This window comes from Peromyscus maniculatus, chromosome 13 (assembly GCF_049852395.1).
Source record: "Peromyscus maniculatus bairdii isolate BWxNUB_F1_BW_parent chromosome 13, HU_Pman_BW_mat_3.1, whole genome shotgun sequence".
Taxonomy (NCBI): Eukaryota; Metazoa; Chordata; class Mammalia; order Rodentia; family Cricetidae; genus Peromyscus; species Peromyscus maniculatus.
The window spans coordinates 65,339,978-65,361,064 of record NC_134864.1 but is presented as its reverse complement, the minus strand read 5'-3'; the positions used below and the strand labels follow the sequence as shown (position 1 = coordinate 65,361,064).

Below are 21,087 nucleotides of genomic sequence, written 5' to 3'. Positions count from 1 at the left end.
TCATTAAAAATGGTTTCAGATTTAAAGAGTATAGATTTCCGAAAAGTTTATATTTCGTTTCATGTGCATTGGTGTTTTGCCTGCAGGCCTGTGGGAGGCTATCGGCACCCCTGGAACTGGAGCTACTGTGTGGGGGCTGGAATCAAACCTGGGTTCTCTGGAAGAGCAGCCAGTGCTCTTCACTGCTGAGCCCCTTGGTTTTGAAAATGCACTAGTCACCAAAATATTTTAATAATTAAAAGTGACACGTTCTCTTCCCAGGGCCTGTCCCACTCGACAGGGCACAGCACAGGTCCTCTTCCCAGGTGCGATCTTTTAGGAAGCAGAGCACCACTGCAGCAACAGAAGCCTGTGATCCTTGCCTGTGGCCCAGAGCTCAGTGCAGCGGGAGCGCAGGGGTGCAGGGCTGAGTGCAGCGGGAGCGCAGGGGTGCAGGGCTGAGTGCAGCGGGAGCGCATGGGTGCAGAGCTGAGTGCAGCAGGAGTGCAGGGATGCAGGGGTGCAGAGCTGAGTGCAGCGGGAGTGCAGGGGTGCAGGGCTGAGTGCAGCGGGAGTGCAGGGGTGCAGGGCTGAGTGCAGCGGGAGTGCAGGGGTGCAGGGCTGAGTGCAGCGGGAGTGCAGGGGTGCAGGGCTGAGTGCAGGGGGAGCTGGGGGGTGCAGAGCTGAGTGCAGCGGGAGTGCAGGGGTGCAGGGGTGCAGGGCTGAGTGCAGCAGGAGTGCAGGGGTGCAGGGCTGAGTGCAGCAGGAGTGCAGGGGTGCAGGGCTGAGTGCAGCAGGAGTGCAGGGGTGCAGGGCTGAGTGCAGCAGGAGCACAGGGGTGCAGGGCTGAGTGCAGCAGGAGCACAGGGGTGCAGGGCTGAGTGCAGCGGGAGCGCAGGGGTGGAGGGCTGAGTGCAGCGGGAACGCAGGGGTGCAGAAGCTGTCTTGAACTGAGCTGGCCATGGACAATGCATCTTGGCCTTCAGGGAGAACAGAAACATGTAAGCTGGCATTTCTGAAATCTCTGGCAATGGCTTAACATTTCAGGGCCCCACGGTGTAACAGTAGAGACGTGGGCTTTGGGATCTGACTCTTGGCTTTGTGGTCTAGCCTTCCTATGGGATTTAATATTTCAGTACTCCGCATTCTGATTTCCTCTTTGTGTACATGTGTTCGTGTGTGTGTGTGTGTGTGTGTGTGTGTGTGTGTGTGTGTGTGTGTGTGTCTAGAGATTAGAGTTTATAGTTGGCTTTCTTTCTTAGATACTCTCTACCTTATTTTTGAGATAGTCTCTTGCTATAAAACTGGAGCTCTAGGATTTGACTCATCTGGCTGACCAGCAAATGCCAGAAATCTTCATGTTTCTACCTAGCCAGCAACAGGATCCCAGGTGTGTGTTCCGTGCCTTGCTTTTTAAGATGAGGATTCTTGGGAATCAAACTCAAGTTCTCAAGCAAACACACTGTCAACTAAGCCATTGCAGCCCCCAATTTCCTCTTGACAGAAACAGATGACGATGTGAATAGCAATATATGGTTCCTAGTGCAAGCAAAGATCAACAGAATCCATGCTTATCAAGTGTTACAGTGGCTGACAAATATTTATTTTCATGCAACACTAAAATAGTATTTACTAACTTTACTTTTAAACTGATACATAATGTGTCAAGCAGAAGCATATTTGCTTTGTGTGCGTGCATGTTGTGCATGAATGTGCATATGCATGTGTATGTTGTACATGCATTGGGGGGAGGGTCAGGCAACACATGCCACAGTGTGCTTGTGGATGTCCTAGGCACCTTCTGGTGTCTTCCCTTTCCACCTTGTTTGAGGAAGGATCTCTGCTTGCATAAGCAGCTTAGTGGGCCCCCAAATTCCAGAGCCTCACGTCTCTGCCCACCCCCCCTCCCTGCTGTAGGAACACAGAATTTACAAATGAGTGCTACAGTACCTAGCTTTTATGTGGGATCTTGGGGTTCAAACTCAGGCTCTCATAGTTGCCCAGTGTAATAGTTGGCATCCAAGACCTTCTCTGGGTACTGTACACATTCAAGTTAACAGAATCTAGCCACACCTGTGGGGGATTTTCTGGTTAAGCCTCTGGGCTTACTTGGAAGGATTTTCTTGATTAGGTGAAAAGAAGGGCTAGCCTCAGCCAGGTGGTGGCGGCACACACCTTTAATCCCAGGGCTCAGAAGGTAGAGGCAGGAGGATCTCTGAGTTTGAGACTAGCCTGATCTACAGAGTGAGTTCTAGAACAGCCAGGACTACACAGAGAAACCCTGTCTTGAAAAACAAACAAACAAACAAACAACAAAAGACAGGTGGGCTATACTAAAAGCACCATTTCCTAGGCTTGGGCCCTGAACTGTATAAAATGGAGAAAGTGGGGTGAGCAAGTTCATTCTTTTCGGCTTCCTGGCTGTGGATATGATGTGAGCAGCTACTTCAAGCTCCAGCTACTTTGACTTCCCAGCTACAATGGACTTGATTTTTGAACTGTGAGCCAGAGACCCTGTGTTAGCTAGGGTTTCTATTGCTGTGATGAGACACCATGACCACAGCAACTCCTATAAAGGAAACATTTAATTGGGGTTGCTGGCTTACAGTTTCACAGGTTCAGTCCAGTATCATCATGGTGGGAGCTGGTGGCATGTAGGCAGCCATGGTGCTGAGGGGTCTACATCTTGGTCCTCAGGCAGCAGGAAGTGAACTGTGTTCCATACTGGGCAGAGATTGAGACTAGGAGACCCCAGAGCCACCTCACAGTAACACACCTCCTCCAACAAGGCCATACTTCCCAATAGTGCCGTTCCCTTTGGGGGCATTTTCTTTCAAACTACCACATTCCATCCCCTGCCCCCTCTAGGCTGGTAGTCATATCATAATGGAAAAAAAAAATACATTTAGTACAACTTCAAAAATCCCCATAGTCTAAAATAGTCTCAAACTTATTTAAAAGTCTAAAGTTCCAAGTCTCTTCTGAGATTCATGCAATCTCTTAATCCCCTGCAAAATCAAAGTCAAAAAGCAGATCACATACTTCCAACATATATCAGCACAGGATATACATTACCATTCCAAAATGTAGGAAAGGGAGGCTAATGAGGAAATACTGGACCAAAGCAAGACCAAAAGCCAGCTGGGCAAACTCCAAATTCCACATCTCCATGTCTGATGTCCAAGCTCCATTCAGCTTTGTTGATTGCAATACACTTCTTTTTCTTGGGCTGGTTCCCCTCTCTGTCAGCAGTTTTTCTCAGCAGGTATCTCACGACTCTGGCATCTCCCACATCTTGGGGTTTCCAAGGTGATCCAGGCTTCTCCTTCACAGCTTCACACAATGGCCTCTCTGGGCCTCCATTCAGGGACACCCCTAACACATGTCTGGCCTCAGCGGCTTTCCTTAGTGGTGGAGGAATATTCTATAGCTCCCTTTCTCCTATCTTTGCCTCTAAAACCAGAACCACATGGCTGGATCTGCCAAGTTCTGCCACTTGCTGGGCTGGAACATGACACCCTCATTCAAATACATCTTCACCAGCTTTCTGTTCTCAATGGTTCCCTTCACTGCCTATTCTTGGCTGTCCTGAAACGATCTGTAGAACAGACTGGCCTAAATCTCAGAGATCTGCCTGCCTCTGCCTCTGGAGTGCAGGGATTAAAGGCGTGTGATATCACACCTGGCTCTAAGATTTTCTTTAATTCCTTTTCACAAGTTGTAAACTTACCTGAGTGGTATCTTTCCCTGAGTTCACCACTGCCTTTATTCCATTTCTTAATCTGTTTGTCTCCTTGAACACAGGACTTAATTACATTCCACTTCCTGGGGCTCCTTTTCTCCTCAAATTGTACATTTTGTGTTTTTTCTTTGCCCAGCTTGTTCCTTTTCATTATAAATCTTCATTAGAGTCAACACTAATAATCACATGACAGAATATTTTGTTTTGAGATTTCCTCTGCCAACAAAGTTAATCCAAAACTCTCTTCACTTTAGTCTCGGGCAGACTCTTTGGAGAAGGGCAAAGAGTACCCACATTCTTCACTAAAATATCACAAGAATGATCTCTAGGCAACATACTAAATTCTCCTCTGAAACCCCCTGAGCCAGGCCCCCACAGTTCAAATTGCTCTCAGCACCACTCTCTTCCATGTTCCTACTAGGGTGGCCCATTAAGCCCCAATTAAAGCATTCAAATTCTTTTCTAATCCATAGTCCCAAAGTCCAGATTCCTCTGAACAAAAAACATGGTCTGGCCTATCACAGCAATATCCCACTTCTTGTACCAACTTGTGTTAGTTAGGATTTCTATTGCTGTAAAGAGACACCAAGACCACAGCAGCTCTTATAAAGGAAACCATTTAATGGAGGTGTCCTACAGTTTCAGAGGTTCAGTCCATTGCCATCATGGTAGGACATGGCAGTGTGCAGGAGACACGGTGCTAGAGAAGGAGCTGAGGGTTCTACATCTGGATCTGCAATCAACAGGGAGTGAGCTGGGTTCCATACTGGGCATAACTTGAGAACAGGAGACCTCAGAGGCCACCCCGAAGTGACACACGTCCTCCAACAAGGCCACACCTCTTAACAGTGCCTCTCCCTGGGCGGGGGGGGGGGGGGGGGGGGGCATTTTCTTTCAAACCACCACAGACTCTTTCTCCTGTCTGTAGCTTTTGTTAGTATGCTTTGTCACAGAGACTGGAAAGGCAGTGTGTACACACACACAGCCAATACCATTAAGCCACCTCTTCAGCCCCCACAATGTTTTGCTACACACACACACTATGGGATGGTCAAATCTAGCTAAGTAACACATTTGTTACTTAGCAGTTACCGCCTTTGTGGTGAACACACGATCATATCATATTGCTAATTCTGTCACCAAGTTGTACACAAATCCCCCAGATTTGCTCCTCTTTCCTAACCGAAGGCTGGTATATCCTTACCAACCTCTCTCCGCTCACCCCCCATGCCCACCCTCCCATCTCCCCCAACACCCCCCACCCCAGTTCCTGTTACCTATCACTGTGCTTCTCCTATGGGATCCGTTTTCCTAGACTGCGCATGAATGAGACCATGAGGTATTTGTCTTTCTGGGCCTGGCTTATTTTGTTTAACATAATGTGTTCCAGGTTCACAAACACTGTTGCAAATGACAGGATTTGGTGCCCTGTGAAGACCGAACAGTATTTTATTGTGCATATATAACATCTTCTTAGCTCATGCATTGATAAGAAACTTGTTGATTCCACACCTCGGCTGTCAAAGGCATCCCTCCGGCACTGATTTCATGACCTTTAGTACACTCTCAGTAAAATATATTGATTGTTAACATAGGATTTGGCAATTCTACTTTTTAATTTTTAAGGAAACTATATGGCTTTTCATAATTTACCTTTCTTAATGACAAATTTCACAATTTACATTCCTTAACAGTTTTCTTTATACATTTGGGTTTACTTTAGTTAAATACATCTATTTAAAAGACATTTTGATATTCAGGGAATTTCACTTGCCTCACTAGAGGACAACCTTAAAAGGGAAACAATGTTTCTGAATTCTAGCTCCAGACTAAGGCCTGCCAGAGGCTCTGAAGGAAACCTGGTATCTCTCTCTCACGCTCTCTCTCTCTCTTTTTTTTTTTAAAGGCAGAATTTAGTAAGTGTAAGAGGATTAGAGGCAGGCTGGCACCAACTTGGATTTCTCCCTTCAGAGGACAGAAGGAGAAGTGCAAAGGGAATCATTTTCTCAGCATGTAATTTGCTGCTATCTGATGCCACCATCCACTGCAGTCTTGGTTCTTCTGGGCCAGCTTCCCATGCTCCGGAAGCCATTAGAAGACAGGGAAGTATTCATTTGCTACAAACCAGCCTGTTTTTAAAGGTGTGCCGTGTGCATTCACTGTGACTTATTGGTGGCATACATTGTATTATTTTATCATTTTGAATCCCCATCCAAAAACTCTTTGAAAAATTATAATTTCTAAACTCTGATGAGAAAATTTGATTTTCTTTCAGGATAAATATTAGATTTGACTATGATATGACAGATTTCACATTGGTTAAAATTAGCAGTATTCGAGCAGGGCTCGAATCCACCTTATCAGGAAATGATAAAAGCTAAGACTGTAGTCTACAAGTGAGCTTTCAGATTTCTTAAAAAAGTGTTTCTAAAACTTAGAACGATCTAGGTTTAAGTCATGAGAAATAGCTCTGTCTACCCCTGCCTATAAAGACAAGGACTAACCCTAGGATGTCTGCAGATGGTGTTCCCAAGAATAAGCACAAGTTAATCAGGGATGAGGGACAATACTTCCCAGGCTACTTTCCAAACTACTAAAACTGCGCTCAGAACTTGGTGTATTTAACAACCTTTGCAATTTGTTTAAAAAAAAAGAAGAAGAAAAAGAAGTTTGTGTCTGAAAATACGATATGAATTATTCCAACAGTCAGACATTACTTTGGAACTTATTATATTGCAATTTATTGTAAACGTATTCTTGCCCTCAGTATTTTGTTGAACGAGTTACACATTTGCTCAGAAGCAGATAGCATACATTTTAGATTCTTCTATTAGGAAATGATATTCAAACTAAGAACATCTACAAAACATACAAGAAGTCACTTGTTAGTAAGTTTCTACGTTCTATCTCACTAGTATTTGTCAGCCATTGTTTAGCAACACACACACACACACACACAGAGAGAGAGAGAGAGAGAGAGGAAAGAGAGAGAGAGAGAGAGAGAGAGAGAGAGAGAGAGAGAGAGAGAGAGAGAGAGAGCTGTAAACAAAAGACCTAGAGACAGAAACAATTAGAGATGACATCCAGTAACCTTTAGGCTCTTTCTGGAATATGGGATGAGACAGGATCCTCCCATTTTAAAGAACTTCAGTTGTATTTCACTGTGACTTGAATTTAAAGGAGTGCCCATGAGGATGTGCATCTGTGAGAGTATATGGGGAATAAAACACTAACCAGAAACATACCATGTTCCTTAGCTTTTTGGCTTTCCTTTGATCTCCTTATTTTTGCTGTTTTATAGAAAAGTTCTGGGAGTAGAACCATGATTTAAACTGGTTATTTGTGTCCCAAGAACTTAACCTTAAACTTGTTACTTAATTAGCACTTAACAAGATGTACTAGAGAGCATGAGTAACTTAAGCATCCAGGTATTTATGGTAAAAATCAAAACAGAAGAAACAAAGCCACTGCGGGGATCTTTTTAACAAAAGATATCCAAATGGTCTCCAGAAGAACTGTGTGTGTTGCCATGTTCTCTTAGGACTGCCTGGGACTGCCTCCAAGAAATTCTAAAACTGTTTAATCTTTCCCAGAGGACCTTCCGAGAACAACCCAACTCCATAATTGCTACCTTACAAAGCATTCTCCTCCTCCTACCATGCACCAACCACTAGGGCACCAGGGGGTGGTAGAAGACCCTGCCTGGAGCCCAGGGAAGTGATGGGGGTGGAGGCACCCGGCAGGAATCAGTGCTGGCTCCTCCAAGTTCTCTACACACAGGTGAATACCTCACTTCTTTCCCAGCAGTCACGTGGACTCCAATATCATCACACAGAACTGGATGCCCAAAAGCTTAAGATTTTCTCTTTCATTTTCTTCCCTCCCACCACCTCCCCCAGCACCATAGGGCATTTAAGCAAATCAAAGTGGGCCCAGAATGCCATTCTCGCTGTGGGAAGAACACACTATCTAATGTGCCCAGAAAACAAACAAGGAAGGACTTGAGTGTTTAGCTGTAGAAATAACCAGCTACCAGAGTCTCTGGTCACATTTCTTCATCTGGGTCACCTTCAGCAGGGCAGACACACACTCTCCGGAAGAGCATGGCCTGTAGTTATTTCCAGGGAAGGCTTCGCCGTGTAGGTGAAGTCAAGTTCATGAATCACTAACTACATCGCACAAAGCACCCCCCACCCCACCCCAGCTTTTCAGAACCAAGCATGTTTGCAAACCATTAGGGTTCCAGTAAAGAATTAGAAGAATTTTGTGGATTTCATTGCCCAACTACCCATTAACCTCTACCTTTCCACACCAGCCAAGAAACTGTCTCAGTAGCCTTGACTGTACTACCACCCAAATTAGCGTTCTCTTTGGAGAGCCGGAGCCACAGCTACATAAATCCTGACAATTAGAGTGGTGGAGAGAAACTTCCAGCATTTTTTTTTTTCCTGAAGAATTTGAGGAACTAAGCATATTTATTTTAAATACCAACTATTCCAGATAGACCTTGTCACTAACAGGGAAGATATTTCAGTTTAAATATATATATATTTGCGCACTTAACTATGTATTTATACGTTTATATATTTAAGTACATATTTATTCCACTGACATCACTCATTTGTAGAACATGTTTTTACAAAAAGAAAAAAAAGGTTTATTTAATAAGGTCTTTTTCTTTCAATATTATCATCCCATCCATTGTTGCAACATAAAGATGTGGTTGAAGAATTTCTCTTCTCAAAGAATGCCTTGTATCCCCTTCGACCAAGTAGGCACACACTGGGAGGCCAGCCAGGAAGTGGGAACAGCCTCCTATGTAAAACTGGATTTTTATATGTACATTAAAACAGGATTCTACCTGTATCGCTGTAAGAGCACACACCATTAAAACTTGAATACTTTTTTTTTCCCCAAAGGAAGGCAAAAACAGATTTAATACTCCCCCCCCCCACCTCTAATTTCTGGCAATAGCTTCAATTTTGAAGGTGCTTTAACGCTTTCTTTGGCTAGAAAAGTTTATGCAAACCGAGCTCAAAAATTTCTACAGCGTGCTTGCCTTAAGAACTCTATTTTGGCACCCTCCAAGACAGTCCCGGGGGTGTCATTTGCCTACAGGAAGCCCACAGCGACCAGCCATAGGTTTTTTTTTTTTTTTTTTGATGGTGGAAAAGGGTGGCATTAAAGTTACCAGGCCAGAGGGGTCCCTTTCCTCCCTCCTCCACCCAGGCCCACGGCGGGGTGGGCACAGGGCGGGGTGGGCGAGGCACCTGTGGGCCTGTGGGTGCGCGGGCCAGCTTGCCCAGCGCGATCGGTGCTCGGTTCCCCCGACACACACACACCCGGGGCCGGCGGGGCTGCGCGGGGCTTGGCGGGCAGCGCCGTCCGCGGTCGCGTCCTCCCCGGGGAAGTGGGGAGGAGGCCCCGCGTCCCCCCGCGCGCGCGCGCGCGCCCACCCGCGCGCTCCCAGCTGCCGTGGGAATGGGGCCCCCCCACCCCCTACCCCCACCCCCGGGGACCGCGCCGAGCCTCGGCCCCGCGGGCCCCCCGCACCCCCGCCCCGGGGCCGCCCACGCCGGGATCTGCGTCACTCGGCCGCGCGTGGGCGGGAGCCGGAGCGGCGAATGGAGCAAGAGCGGAATCTCCCGATGTGACAGCGCGCGCCGCGCGGGGGCGGGGGCGGCGGCGGCGGAGGTGGCGGGGGAGGGAGGGAGAGGGGGAGGGAGGGAGACGGGGAGGAGGGAGGGGCGGCGGGAGAGGCCGAGGGAGGGCGCCCCGGGGCCGCCGCCGCCGCCGCCGCCGCTGCCCGCCTCCGCCTGGGAGCCTCCGCCCGCGCGGCCGAGCCACCGAGCGAGCGAACGAGCGAGCGAGCGCCGTCGGGGCGGGCGGGGGACGGAGCGCGCGCCCACCGCGTCCCTGCCCCCCTCGATGGGCGCGGGGGCGTCCCGGCCGCTGCAGCCGCCGCAGGAGCCGGGCTGAGCCGCCGCCGCCGCCGCCGTCGTCGCCGAGCGCGCCGCAGCCGCGGGCCGCGGAGGTACCGGGCGGGCCTCGGGGGCTGGAGCGGAGGGGCGCGGGCGCGTCCTCCCGGGCGGCGGGCTGGGGGTCCAGGGGGTCGGGGCTCGGGCGCTCGCCCGCCCGCGTGGGGAGCCAGCGCCGCGGCGGCGATCGGGGGACTTCCTAAAAGTGCCCCGCTCCGTCTCCGGTTTTCTTCCTGTTATCCGCCCCTTCCTACTGTAGTTCTGTTTGCAAAGCGGAAGGAGAGTTTTTGCTGTGGAAGTGGCTCTCTCCAGAAACTTGGCACCCAGGTGCAGGGAAGCGAGGCTCGCCGCCGAGCCTCTCTTGAGTGGGGGAGTGTGCAGACACGTGTAGGACATAGGAGCTTTGGATGCAGGTGTATGTGACCTTAGGGGGACGAAACACCCAAGTGAGGTCCAACCGGATATCTGCAGAGAGGCTCCCGGGGTAGGAGCTGGAATGTGCGTTTGTAGGTGGTGCAGACCAAGTTTTGCAGCAGCGGACGACCGACCGGGAGGAACCATGCCCTGGCTCAGGGAGGCTTGGGAAATTTTGGAGTGCCTGCTAATTTACAGTTTGATCCCAGAGAGCTGGTTTGGAGTAACTTGTCACAACTGATTGGTTTGCCAGTGACGTGCCTGCCAACTTTACGGAGTGCAAAGATCAGAATCTCTTGAGGGAGACTCTGGGATCTCGGTTAAAAATATTTTGGCAGTTTTTTAATAGGTAATATTAGATTGCAGAGGAGCCGGATATGAAATAGATTAGTCACATGCGAGATGCCTCGCTGTTTTGTACACGGAGCGAATTACCCTTTTTAAATATTCGCTTTTTGAAATTTCTTTCTTTGTAGAGTACATGTTACGATATTTATAATTCATGTTCCGGTTTAAGAAGAGCTGTTGGAGGGAGGATGTACATAGGATGTTTTGGGTGGAGGCTATTATCTGCCTGAGGTTCAAAGAGCTGCCTCGTGCCCTGCTTATGAGCCAGTCCAAGTGACTTTGATGGAAGGATTCTTCCTCCACCTTGCATCATTCCAGACATTAAATTCTGTTCTCTCACTAAGCGTAAGCCGATTAATAAGGATGCTGTGGAGAATTTGTGGATGGGCATCAAGGTCGGCTTTCTTCATCCCGGTTTCCAGTTTAGATATTGGAACGTTACATCTTGAAAGACAGTAATTTCAAGGAACGTTAGGGAGAATTTTTTTGTTTGTTTTTACTTTTATGATGTGAGCATCTGTGCTTCACCTGCCCTTCCACTACTCAGCGTACTTTGTATCTCCTGATGCTGTCCCCTGTTAGGTGGGACTGTACCAGTAACAACTGTGAAGAAAAACACGGAGGCACTGGATGTTTTTATTCCATTCTGTGCCTTGGATGTAAATGTATTTCAGATGGCCAGTTCTTAAGGTTGATACAGCGGATACAGGGAATTTTAGTGAGTTACTATGTCTAATAAATTGCATCAAGTAAGAAAATGGATATAATTGTGTAATCCCAACTAGACTAGAAGTTCTCCTTTTGTGTTGCTGGTTAGTGGCATCCACTGCCCTACGGAAAGCCTAGCCTTGTTTCCTCTTTGTTATTTAGACAATCAGCTAAAGCATTTCATATTTTCTTCTACTTCAACTTTAAGGACATAATGGTTTATTAAAATTTGGGCTGTGGTTGCTTTGAAAGAAGAAATTGTGAAGTGAGGCAGACCTTTGAAGAATTTATTTCATGGACAAATTTTAGAGTACGAAATGGTTGGATGGAAACAAGTGTGTTAGATTTTTGTGTCTGGTGACTGAGTTAGGCCTTAACTTTCATTGTAATAAACCTGTTTTTGTTGGCATAATGTGAAGCTGCGTTCTGGATACCACAGGGCCCTCATATATTTAGTTTCATGAAAGTGACCATTTTATGGACAGTTTAAGATCATGCTAATGTGCAACTCCCTTGTGTGTGCATATTTCATTGTGGATTTTATCAAATATATTACAGAATAAAAACAGCCGCTTGAGTATAATGTAAGATTGCACGGTGCTTTGCTGGGTCTCACTCTTGTCTCACCAGCTTCTTTTGATTCCTTGAGTGGTAGAAAGATGAATAATGTGGTTATTACAGTAAGTGCGAATTTCCTTTCTGATCTGACATATTCAATAACTCATACAGTAGTAGAGTATACTCTCTCATCTTAATAATGGAACAGGAGGGAAATTTCAGAAGTTGATGCTGGGGAAAAAGCATTAATCCTCATCTTGAGAATTCTCACAGCTAAAACATATCATTAAGTTTTCAAATAATATGTCATTTTTCAACACACTGTATTTAGGGGCTGTATATTAATTTACATGGTATGTTACTACTTCTCACAGAGGAACTTCCGAAGACCATCAGATTTTATATATGTATACATTTCCTGCAGTCTACCTAGATGCTCTTAATGTCTGTCAGATGCCTTTTCTATTGGCTAAATAATTCCTATCCATCCTATGAGATGCTAGTGTTTATCTGTTGATATTAATGTGTAGTTGTTTAAAGCCAAGTAAGTCTGATTTATCTTTTTCTAATTCTAATAAATGTGTTTTAACTTACCCTTTGATTATTTGGACTGAATTAAGAAGAATCTCTAAAAAAAAACTGCTCCCAGTCTTATTCAGAATTGAGGTAAGAACCCATAGGGAAGAGCACTTTAATTTTCCCAAATTAGCATGAATTCGTTAGAACCCAAGGGTATAATTCATAACTGTGAGCAATAAGACCTGAAATTGTCTTAGGATTTATCACTGTGGGCTTGAGAGTGTATGTAGCTCATGGTAGAGTGTGCATAGCATGCTTCTGGCTGGCTCTTAAGCTTCCGGCATCAACAAAGTCCAAACAAGATGCACATCACCCTATGCTTCCTGGTGAGTGTGTCTAGGGGCATCCTTTGGAATTTGAAACACACAGGAACTGTTAAGTATCCAGAAGAACTCTGCAGTCTTCATGAACCACAGCTGAACCACATGTCAGTTCTGGATTCTAGTATTGGAAATGAGAAAACGCCATCTCCTACAGGCCCCTCCTTTTCCAGGCCGAGTCTCATCATTTGCTGTGTTGACTGCTGCTTTCTCCCAAGCCTGTCTGCTTCCAAGCTACACTTTGAAATTTGCTGGTACTTCAGAGGCTTTAAGGCCAATGCCCTCTTCACATTTAAAATTTCACTTGTCAGGGGCGGCAGACTAGACCTCACTTAGATGTCAAGAGATAAACAGTCAAGTGGAATTAATTTCCCTTTATCTGTAAGTGATATGACTCATGAGGTCTTCATTAAGGTTTTACATAATGTTTGCTAAGAGGATGTTATTAACTCCAAAACCTTGAAGTGAAAATTCAGACTTTGTGCATGAATAAGTCAGGCCTTACCAAGATTTTTCTTGGTTCCTCACTAATCCTTGAAGAGTCTTCTGGACTGCCATAGACTTCCTGAAAGCATATAGAATATATATTCACAGGTGCTAAATGTGTATGTGGCAATCATTCTTATAGCATTGAGGGAAAATATTTAAGAATAGAAACGAATCTGGTAAAGGGTAATTATGATTTATGAGATGCTTGCTGTTGATTTGAAACACACTAAATTGGATTTTTAGGCACATAGGCAAAAATGACCCAAGATCTCTCATGATCGAACTAAATTCTTTAAAAAAAAAAAATGCTGACTTAGGAGGCTGACTTCATACACAGTGTCTATTATAGTTCTGACCATATGTGGTTCCGTACTTGGCATTCATCCTTTGACCCCTTGGGTAAATACCCTGTAATGAGAGTCTGCTGCCTAGCCCTCTATAAAAGTGAAGTGTTGAGGATGAGTGTGTGAGGATCCTGGAGGAGCGGGGTGTAGAAGAATGTGCTGCTGCTGGGTTGGAAGTTTCCTGGGACAGGAGGTGACTGAGAGGATCCCTTTTGAAATATGAAAGGAGGCTGCTGACCAGAGTCTGACTCAAACATTGGGCTTCACTGTCTTTATAGAAAGAGTATTCCACATAGAACACTTTGCTGAGACTAAAGGTAAGGCAGAGATTAATGAGAGCTAATTCCTACCATTAGGGTGCCTATAACCAAGCAGTCCCTTGTTTTCAGAGCCAGGTTAAGTCCTTTGTTCCACATCTCCTTTTGTGTAGTGCATTGCATCGTATTTATTACAGTACCTAATAACACCTTCTTCTGCTAAACTGGGTCTTCATGAAGGAGCCTTTCCTCAGCATCCTCAGCTAGCTCAGAGCTTCACATATCAGAATAAGTAAAAAGTAACCGGGGAGGGTGTTGGACGGAAAGGAAGGAAGCCATGACTGTCGACATTCTGAAAGTCAAGAGAAAATCTATAGGCAGACTGTGTGAGAGAAGTTTTATGGGAAAGGCCATGGTGGAACGCCCAAGACAGGGCCTCGAGAGAAGGTTTGAAAGGCAGGTTTGCGTGGGGGTCTGTAGCTGAAAGTTTTCCTGTGTCCCACACGGTCTGCAGCCGCTCAGACCCAAGTAAACACACAGAGGCTTATGTTAATTAAAACTGCTTGGCCATTAGCTCAGGCTAACTATTGACTAGCTCTTACACTTAAATTAACCCATAATTCTTACTTATGTTTAGTCATGTGGCTTGGTACCTTTTCTCAGTTCTGCCTTCACATCTTGCTTCCTCTGTGTCTGGCTGGCAACTCCTGACTCAGCCTTCCTGTTCCCAGAATCCTCCTTGTCTGCTTATCCCACCTATACTATACTTCCTGCCTGGCTACTGGCCAATCAGCGCTTTATCTATCAACCAATCAGAGCAACACATGTTCACAGCATACAGAACATCACACAGCACTTCCCCTTTTCCTTTTTTCAAAAAGGAAGGTTTTAACTTTAATGGGGTCCCTGCATGAGTAGATGAGATGGCTTGTGTTAAGCAGTGGGGGAACTTACGGAGAAGAGAGAGACACCATGCCTGATTGAAGCGGGGGCCAAGGAGCAATGAAAACCAGGACTGGGTGCTTTGGGAAAAGAACGAGAAGGCTGATGCTGATGATATGGCCTAAGTACCTGCAGATTTGAAAAAAGGATTGGAGAAAACAAAGACGAAACGTTTTTATTCATCAGAGAAACAGGAAAACTAGTGCAATAAAAAAGACTGAAGGGATTGCAAGGACCGGATCTGGGAATCCCGAAGACGGGGAGATGAGACCAGACCCTGGTTTGGGGGCATACCCAGCAAGGTTTGGCAGTCCTTGGGTGATGCCAAATTTCAGTCCAGAGCAACGATTCAGGCTCATTATTCTCAAGTATTTCAGGTATGAGAATCATTTCAAAAATAAAATCCTGCAAAAACTCAGGGTTATTTTATTTTTAGCATTGTTCATTGAGAATACAAGGAACGCTCTCAAAGTAACAAATTTAGTTACATTTTAAATCAGTTTGTATCCTATGAAATCAGAGAAGTGTTCTTTTATTTTCATTTGTAACAAAAAGCTGCATTTTTACTTTGAGATCTCTTTGTAGTGGCTCCATACTCTGCCCATGAGTTACCCCACAGATTCTTAAAGTATGGGCCATGACCCCACGTGGAGCCCTGCAGTTCCGTGTGTGGAGTGGTGAAGGCTTTTGGCAATAGTAAGTGGTTTCTGAGCTCCACAAGAATCAAATAAATAAAAGATTTAGAATTAAAGGTGTAATGAAACTGAGGTGTTTCTGGTGGGCGGCCTGCATTGCCTGCTCCTCCTTTACTGAGGCCTTAGTTCTGAACACACAACACGCACACTTCACACGGAGTAGCCTTCACTCCACAGACACACAGATGCAACTGGAAACCTGTTGACTCACATTCAAGACTATTATCAGCTATGAATTTCATTGTTTTCACTGTACATATAACATTGTCCACCTTTACAGAAACTAATAGTTCAGTTGCAGAAAGCAAAGACTGTTTTTCTGCCATCATTCTGTAGTGAGCTAGCATCTAATTAGCATGACTGTGGACTGATTATGTTAGGATGTTTGAGTTTAAAAATTGTTGTTTTGAGTTGCTGACAAGCTTTATAAGCACACAAATTTATTAAATAAATGTTTTGTTTAAGATTGGAACTGCATTTCTAATAGTTTCTGAAATGGCCCCAAACATGCTGCTGCCATTTTGTTTTATATATTCATGTGAAGCATCATCCTCAGCAGGGACGATTTTAAAATAAAAATATTGATCAGCTCTGTAAAATCGTGCAGATGTCCTGCATTTCACACACTCACACAAGGTTTCACTCTTTATGTAAAGACAAGCACATTTGCCTCCTTAGCATGCAAATTTGCTTTCATCTTTAATAAATGCAAAATTGCATGTTTACTAAAGAACTGTTTCTTAAAAAGGCTTCCTTGTGATTTATTGTCAGTAAATGTTCGGTTTGTATAGTCTTATGTATCTGTACACCGGTGTCTCTTTAACAATTTCCCAGAAAGGGGTGTCAAGTAGATCAGGTTGAGGAAACCCTGGCCAAAGCCGCAGACACAGATTTGGTGACTCCCCGCAGTAACAGTTGACCCTTGGGTGCAGGAGAAGCCGTCAAGGAATAACGCAGCAGACTAGAAAAGAGATGAAGTTTAGAACTCTCAGAGACGTTCAGTGTGTCCCACACCTGTGCTGAAATCTCAGCACTAACTAAGGAGGCTGAGGCAGAGGGCCACCCGAGACTAGTCCATCATCATAGTAAATTCCCCTCCACACCAACAACGTCTTCAAAGAGTGGACCCAACTTAGAATATAGTGGGAGGAGATGGAAAAGGAAATCAGTGTGCCATTACCAGAGTCAGGTGACAAAGTCTCAGCACATGGCAGATGGCAAGGAGATGGCCCAGGAGCCCTGGTGAGAACTCAGCCGTCCCCTGAGATTTTGGATAGCCCAGGGGGTCCTGACACAGCAGGCTTATTGACCATGAAAGCCCCCTCTCTGGTTTACCCTGGATCTTTAGCCCCAGGCCTGGAAAATTCTGTTCCCCTAGCAAAGTAAGAGGTGAGCTGTGACCAGACAGACAGCTGTTCGTTTCACTTAGCATCGCCTGAACGAGGCAGGTGATCCATGCTACTGTGAGGAACATTGTGTGAGGGTTAGGAACATCTTGTGAGGTCAGCTTTTAGTGCAGGCAGTAAGCAGTCTAGAACTAATTCTGGTTTCCCCCCTCTGGTTTTAAATGCCGCTTTCTAATGCTGTGGTTCTTCTCGCCGACCAAGGTGTCGGGATTGCGTGCTTTGCAGGGCAGTGGGGCCTGGGTAACCTTTTGGAAACAGCAAGAATGAGCCAATTAGTTTCTTTAAACCACAGATTTTAGGAAAAGGCCAGGTGCTCCATGGTGTCGAGGAACAGCCAGGTACAGGAGCTTTCAGCTGAGTGGCTTTATTGTATCAACTGCTCGTATGTATTGGTGTGTTGGGACCCCTTGGTACCCAGCTCAGAGAGACACAGGCGGAGTTTGCTTTCAGCCCATTTGACCTTCATGTGGAAACATGAATGGTTATGGATTTTGTGGAAACAGAAAACCTCATAGGAGTTTTAAATCGAAGCAAGTGAATGTATAAAGTGGTGGGTGTTTAAATGATCTCAGCGGGCTTTGAAGGAGACTGACGCAATCTTCCAGCAGGAAAGCTTAGGGAGAAACCTCCGCTCCCCCCTGTGGGTGTAGGTCTTTAGAAAGCCTCCTGGGGTTCTGAGCAGCATGTCCGTCTTTCATCTGTTATTTCGGCTTTGGAAATGTACATTTGTTCCCATCATTCTTTACATTGTTACTGCTTTCCCCTGGTCCACAAAGACTCTCTCCAGAGCTAGGAGGTCGGGTCAAGTACAGGAGGAAGGGTAAGACTTGAAAACTGCTATTTTGTAAAACCATTGCCTCTGAAGACTACAATCTAAGTTGAGTCTTTTGGTTCCTAAGATCCTTCTGTATTTATATTTGCCCAATAAATACTTCTTCCCCCTTCATTGTTATAAAATGACTGAAAAATTCTGTTAATCTAAATGTTACCATGAACTGCTTCCTATATCCCGTGTTCTGGGAAACAAATACAGTGAGTTAGTGTAGCACTCAGTAGACTTGTGTCAAGCTCAGTCCTCACATGGAGAATACTGCATGTACATGCTTTTATGTGTGCGGATCTTTTTCCTTCCGGTGCTAGTGTGAAGGTATGTAGCGAAGCTGCACGAGGTAAATGATGCGAAAGTGAGTTTCTTCGCTTCTGCTGCAGACATACTCCACAGAAGCCCTTTTGTTTGCGACAGCATACTTTCATGCACAATTAAACTTGGTCTGTCTCTCAAGGGTGTGTTTTGGGGACTAGTGTCCAATTAGATGGCCGACCCTCCCTAGATGGGTCCTCACTGCGGTGATTTAAAAGACAGAATATTTTACTGGGAGGACAGAGACGGTATGACTGTGATGGGAGGCCTGAAGCCCTGAGGCAGTCCCAGAACATGTAGTTTTTGTTGCCTAGATGTATAGACTGAGAATCTTGGAAGCTTGTGTCATTTGCCAAATCCAGAGTCTCACACGCTGGAGCTGAGGGACTGAGGAAGTGTTTTTCAGAAGCACACTAGATGTTTTTCCTTTCTAGGTGTTAGCAGAAGCCACTGAACAGTTCTTAATATTTTTTTTTTAACGTGTGGGAAGTTTATGAGGCCATGTCTATACTAGTCCATGTAAATAGCGAGCCATGGAGTTGAAGGAGGTTGGTAGTTGATCAAAATGTGGATTTCAGAGGTCCCAGGCTGAGTAGGTAGTTCTTAGAGTAATAGATTCCTTCTGCATTGGAGTGGCCGTGATTCTAATTTCTGTAGCATTCTAGTTGGCTTTTGAAAACAGGTCCTGGGTACGGTGACTCTGTTTTCCAGTGTGCTCTTCATATCTCTGTTTCTGTTGCCTCTAGTCAGTTGCCCTCTACAGGAGAGATGGTCTTCCATTTCCCCCCATGGTGTGAGGGTGTCGGCCTTCAGTGATTGCCCCCTTTTAATCCGTGGGTGCCTTGCTTACAAAGGCTGCTTTGCCCCATGGAAGTTCTTGCTACCTCTCCTTCCTGAACTCATGGAAAGTGTTGATAAATGATAACTCTATCTTCTTTCATATCCCGTATGTCTGAGTGATCACACATTTCACAGCTCCTTCCCTCACCCCACCCATCTCTAAATATGCTACCTATTCTCTTACCTTCAATTCATACTGAAATCTGTCGCTTTCACTGGCTAGATTATAGACTGAGATGGATAGAATGTCTCAGGGGGTTTACGTGAAGATTAGGCATAATATGATAGCATCTATCATGTTGTGAGACACAAAAAAAGAGTTTGGTGAATGGTACTGTAATGGCTTCTTATTTCCTGCTAATTTTCGTTCATCTTCACGAACGCGGTGTCCACATCACGAAGGGGAGAAAAATTGGAAAGCTGAAAATGTGGGATAAACCCTGTGAGCATTGATCTGAGTCCCCAGTCCATGTTTAATGGCTGTTTTCCTTTGAGCACAGAGGTCAGTTTAGCAACTGGCTTGGGAGTACAGAGTTGGATAAAGTAGGTGTGTCGGGAGAGAGCGCCCTTAACTATCAACTGCTCTGTAGAGATGTTGTGTCTTGTGTTGCCTATCTCAATCTTGCCATGTATCAACCCATCCACAGCTTGAAGCAAGTGTGGTGAGTCTTCTCTCTCTTCTTCTTGTAGGTTAAGCCCATCCACAGTAATGGCCACAGCCTTACCCAGGACCCTGGGGGAGCTGCAGCTGTATAGAATATTGCAGAAAGCCAACCTGCTTTCTTATTTTGATGCCTTTATCCAACAAGGTGGTGATGATGTCCAGCAACTTTGTGAAGCTGGAGAGGAGGAATTTTTGGAAATCATGGCACTCGTGGGCATGGCGAGCAAGCCCCTTCACGTTAGAAGGCTTCAGAAGGCTTTGAGAGACTGGGTGACAAACCCGGGCCTTTTCAACCAGCCACTCACTTCCCTTCCCGTCAGCAGCATACCCATCTACAAATTACCAGAGGGATCCCCAACATGGCTGGGGATATCCTGCAACAGTTACGAGAGGAATAGCGGTGTGAGGGAACCACACTTAAAAATCCCCAAGTGTGCCGCCACCACGTGTGTGCAGAGCTTGGGTCAGAGCAAGTCCGAGGTGGGAGGGTTAGCGCTGCAGAGCGTCAGCGAGTCCAGACTCTGGCAAGGACACCACGCCACTGAGAGTGAGCACAGCCTGTCCCCAGCGGACCTGGGCTCCCCAGCCTCCCCGAAGGAGAGCAGCGAGGCCCTGGATGCTGCCGCCGCCCTCTCTGTGGCTGAGTGTGTGGAGCGGATGGCCGCCACGCTGCCCAAAAGTGACTTGAACGAGGTGAAGGAGCTGCTCAAGAACAATAAGAAGTTGGCCAAAATGATTGGTCACATCTTCGAGATGAGTGACGACGATCCTCACAAAGAGGAGGAGATTCGGAAGTACAGCGCCATCTATGGCCGGTTTGACTCCAAGAGAAAGGATGGTAAACACCTCACATTGCATGAGGTAAGGAGGGTGTGTGTGTATCTCTGTGTGTGTCTGTATCTGTGTGTGTGTCTGTGTGTGTGTATCTCTGTGTGTGTGTGTGTCTCTATCTGTGTGTGTGTCTGTGTCTGTGTGTATCTCTGTGTATATGTATATCTGTGTGTGTATTTCTCTTTGTGTGTGTCTGTGTGTATCTCTGTGTGTGTCTGTCTATATGTATCTCTGTGTGTATGTATATCTCTGTGTGTGTCTGTTTCTGTGTGTGTGTATCTCTGTGTGTGTCTGTATCTGTGTGTGTCTGTGTGTGTCCGTGTGTGTCCGTGTGTCTGTCTGTGTGTGTGTCTGTGTTTATGTGTGTCTGTGTGTGTCTGTTTCTGTGTGTGTGTATCTGTGTGTGTGTCTGTGTCTATCTGTGTGTCTGTCTGTGTGTGTCTGTCCGTGTGTGTCTGTGTGTGTGTGTCTATATCTGTGTCTGTGTATGTGTCTGTGTATGTGTGTGTGTGTCTGTATCTGTGTGTGTGTGTGTGTGTGTATGTGCATGTGCATGTGCGTGCGCATGCACTCATTGCTGTTCCCTGCAGGGAATTTGCTCATGGTTTGCTGGGGAGGAACAGCCCTGAAAATGCCGAAGTATGACAGCTCTGTTATGAGCAGAGGCTGTTTGTTGCCCCAGGGCTGTCTTGTGTTGAACTCAAACACATTTGAGGTTTAAAACTACAGGGCAAGGTAGATTTGTTTTTTTTTTTTAAACTGTCAGAATTCAAGCAGTGAAGCATAAACTTTGCATTGGCAAGGTGTTTTGTTTTGTTTTTTTTAGTTAAGAAATAAAATAGGATTTTAAAA

The 21,087-nt window shown here is 45.8% G+C and overlaps 1 protein-coding gene across 3 annotated transcripts in view; it reads left to right on the top strand.

Moving 5' to 3' along the window:
- The first annotated feature begins 9,505 nt into the window (after nucleotides 1–9,505).
- Nab1 (NGFI-A binding protein 1) overlaps nucleotides 9,506–21,087 on the top strand; it is a 43,709-nt gene continuing 32,127 nt past the window's right edge. Inside the window, exons 1-2 of one of the 3 annotated variants that reach the window (XM_076550431.1) lie at nucleotides 9,506–9,755; nucleotides 19,431–20,265. In XM_076550431.1, the coding sequence (XP_076406546.1) occupies nucleotides 19,450–20,265 (816 nt within the window). In that variant the 5' untranslated portion in view covers nucleotides 9,506–9,755; nucleotides 19,431–19,449. The remainder of the gene's footprint in view (nucleotides 9,756–19,430; nucleotides 20,266–21,087) is intronic. The other 2 variants (XM_076550430.1, XM_076550429.1) reach the window with 2 other exon arrangements.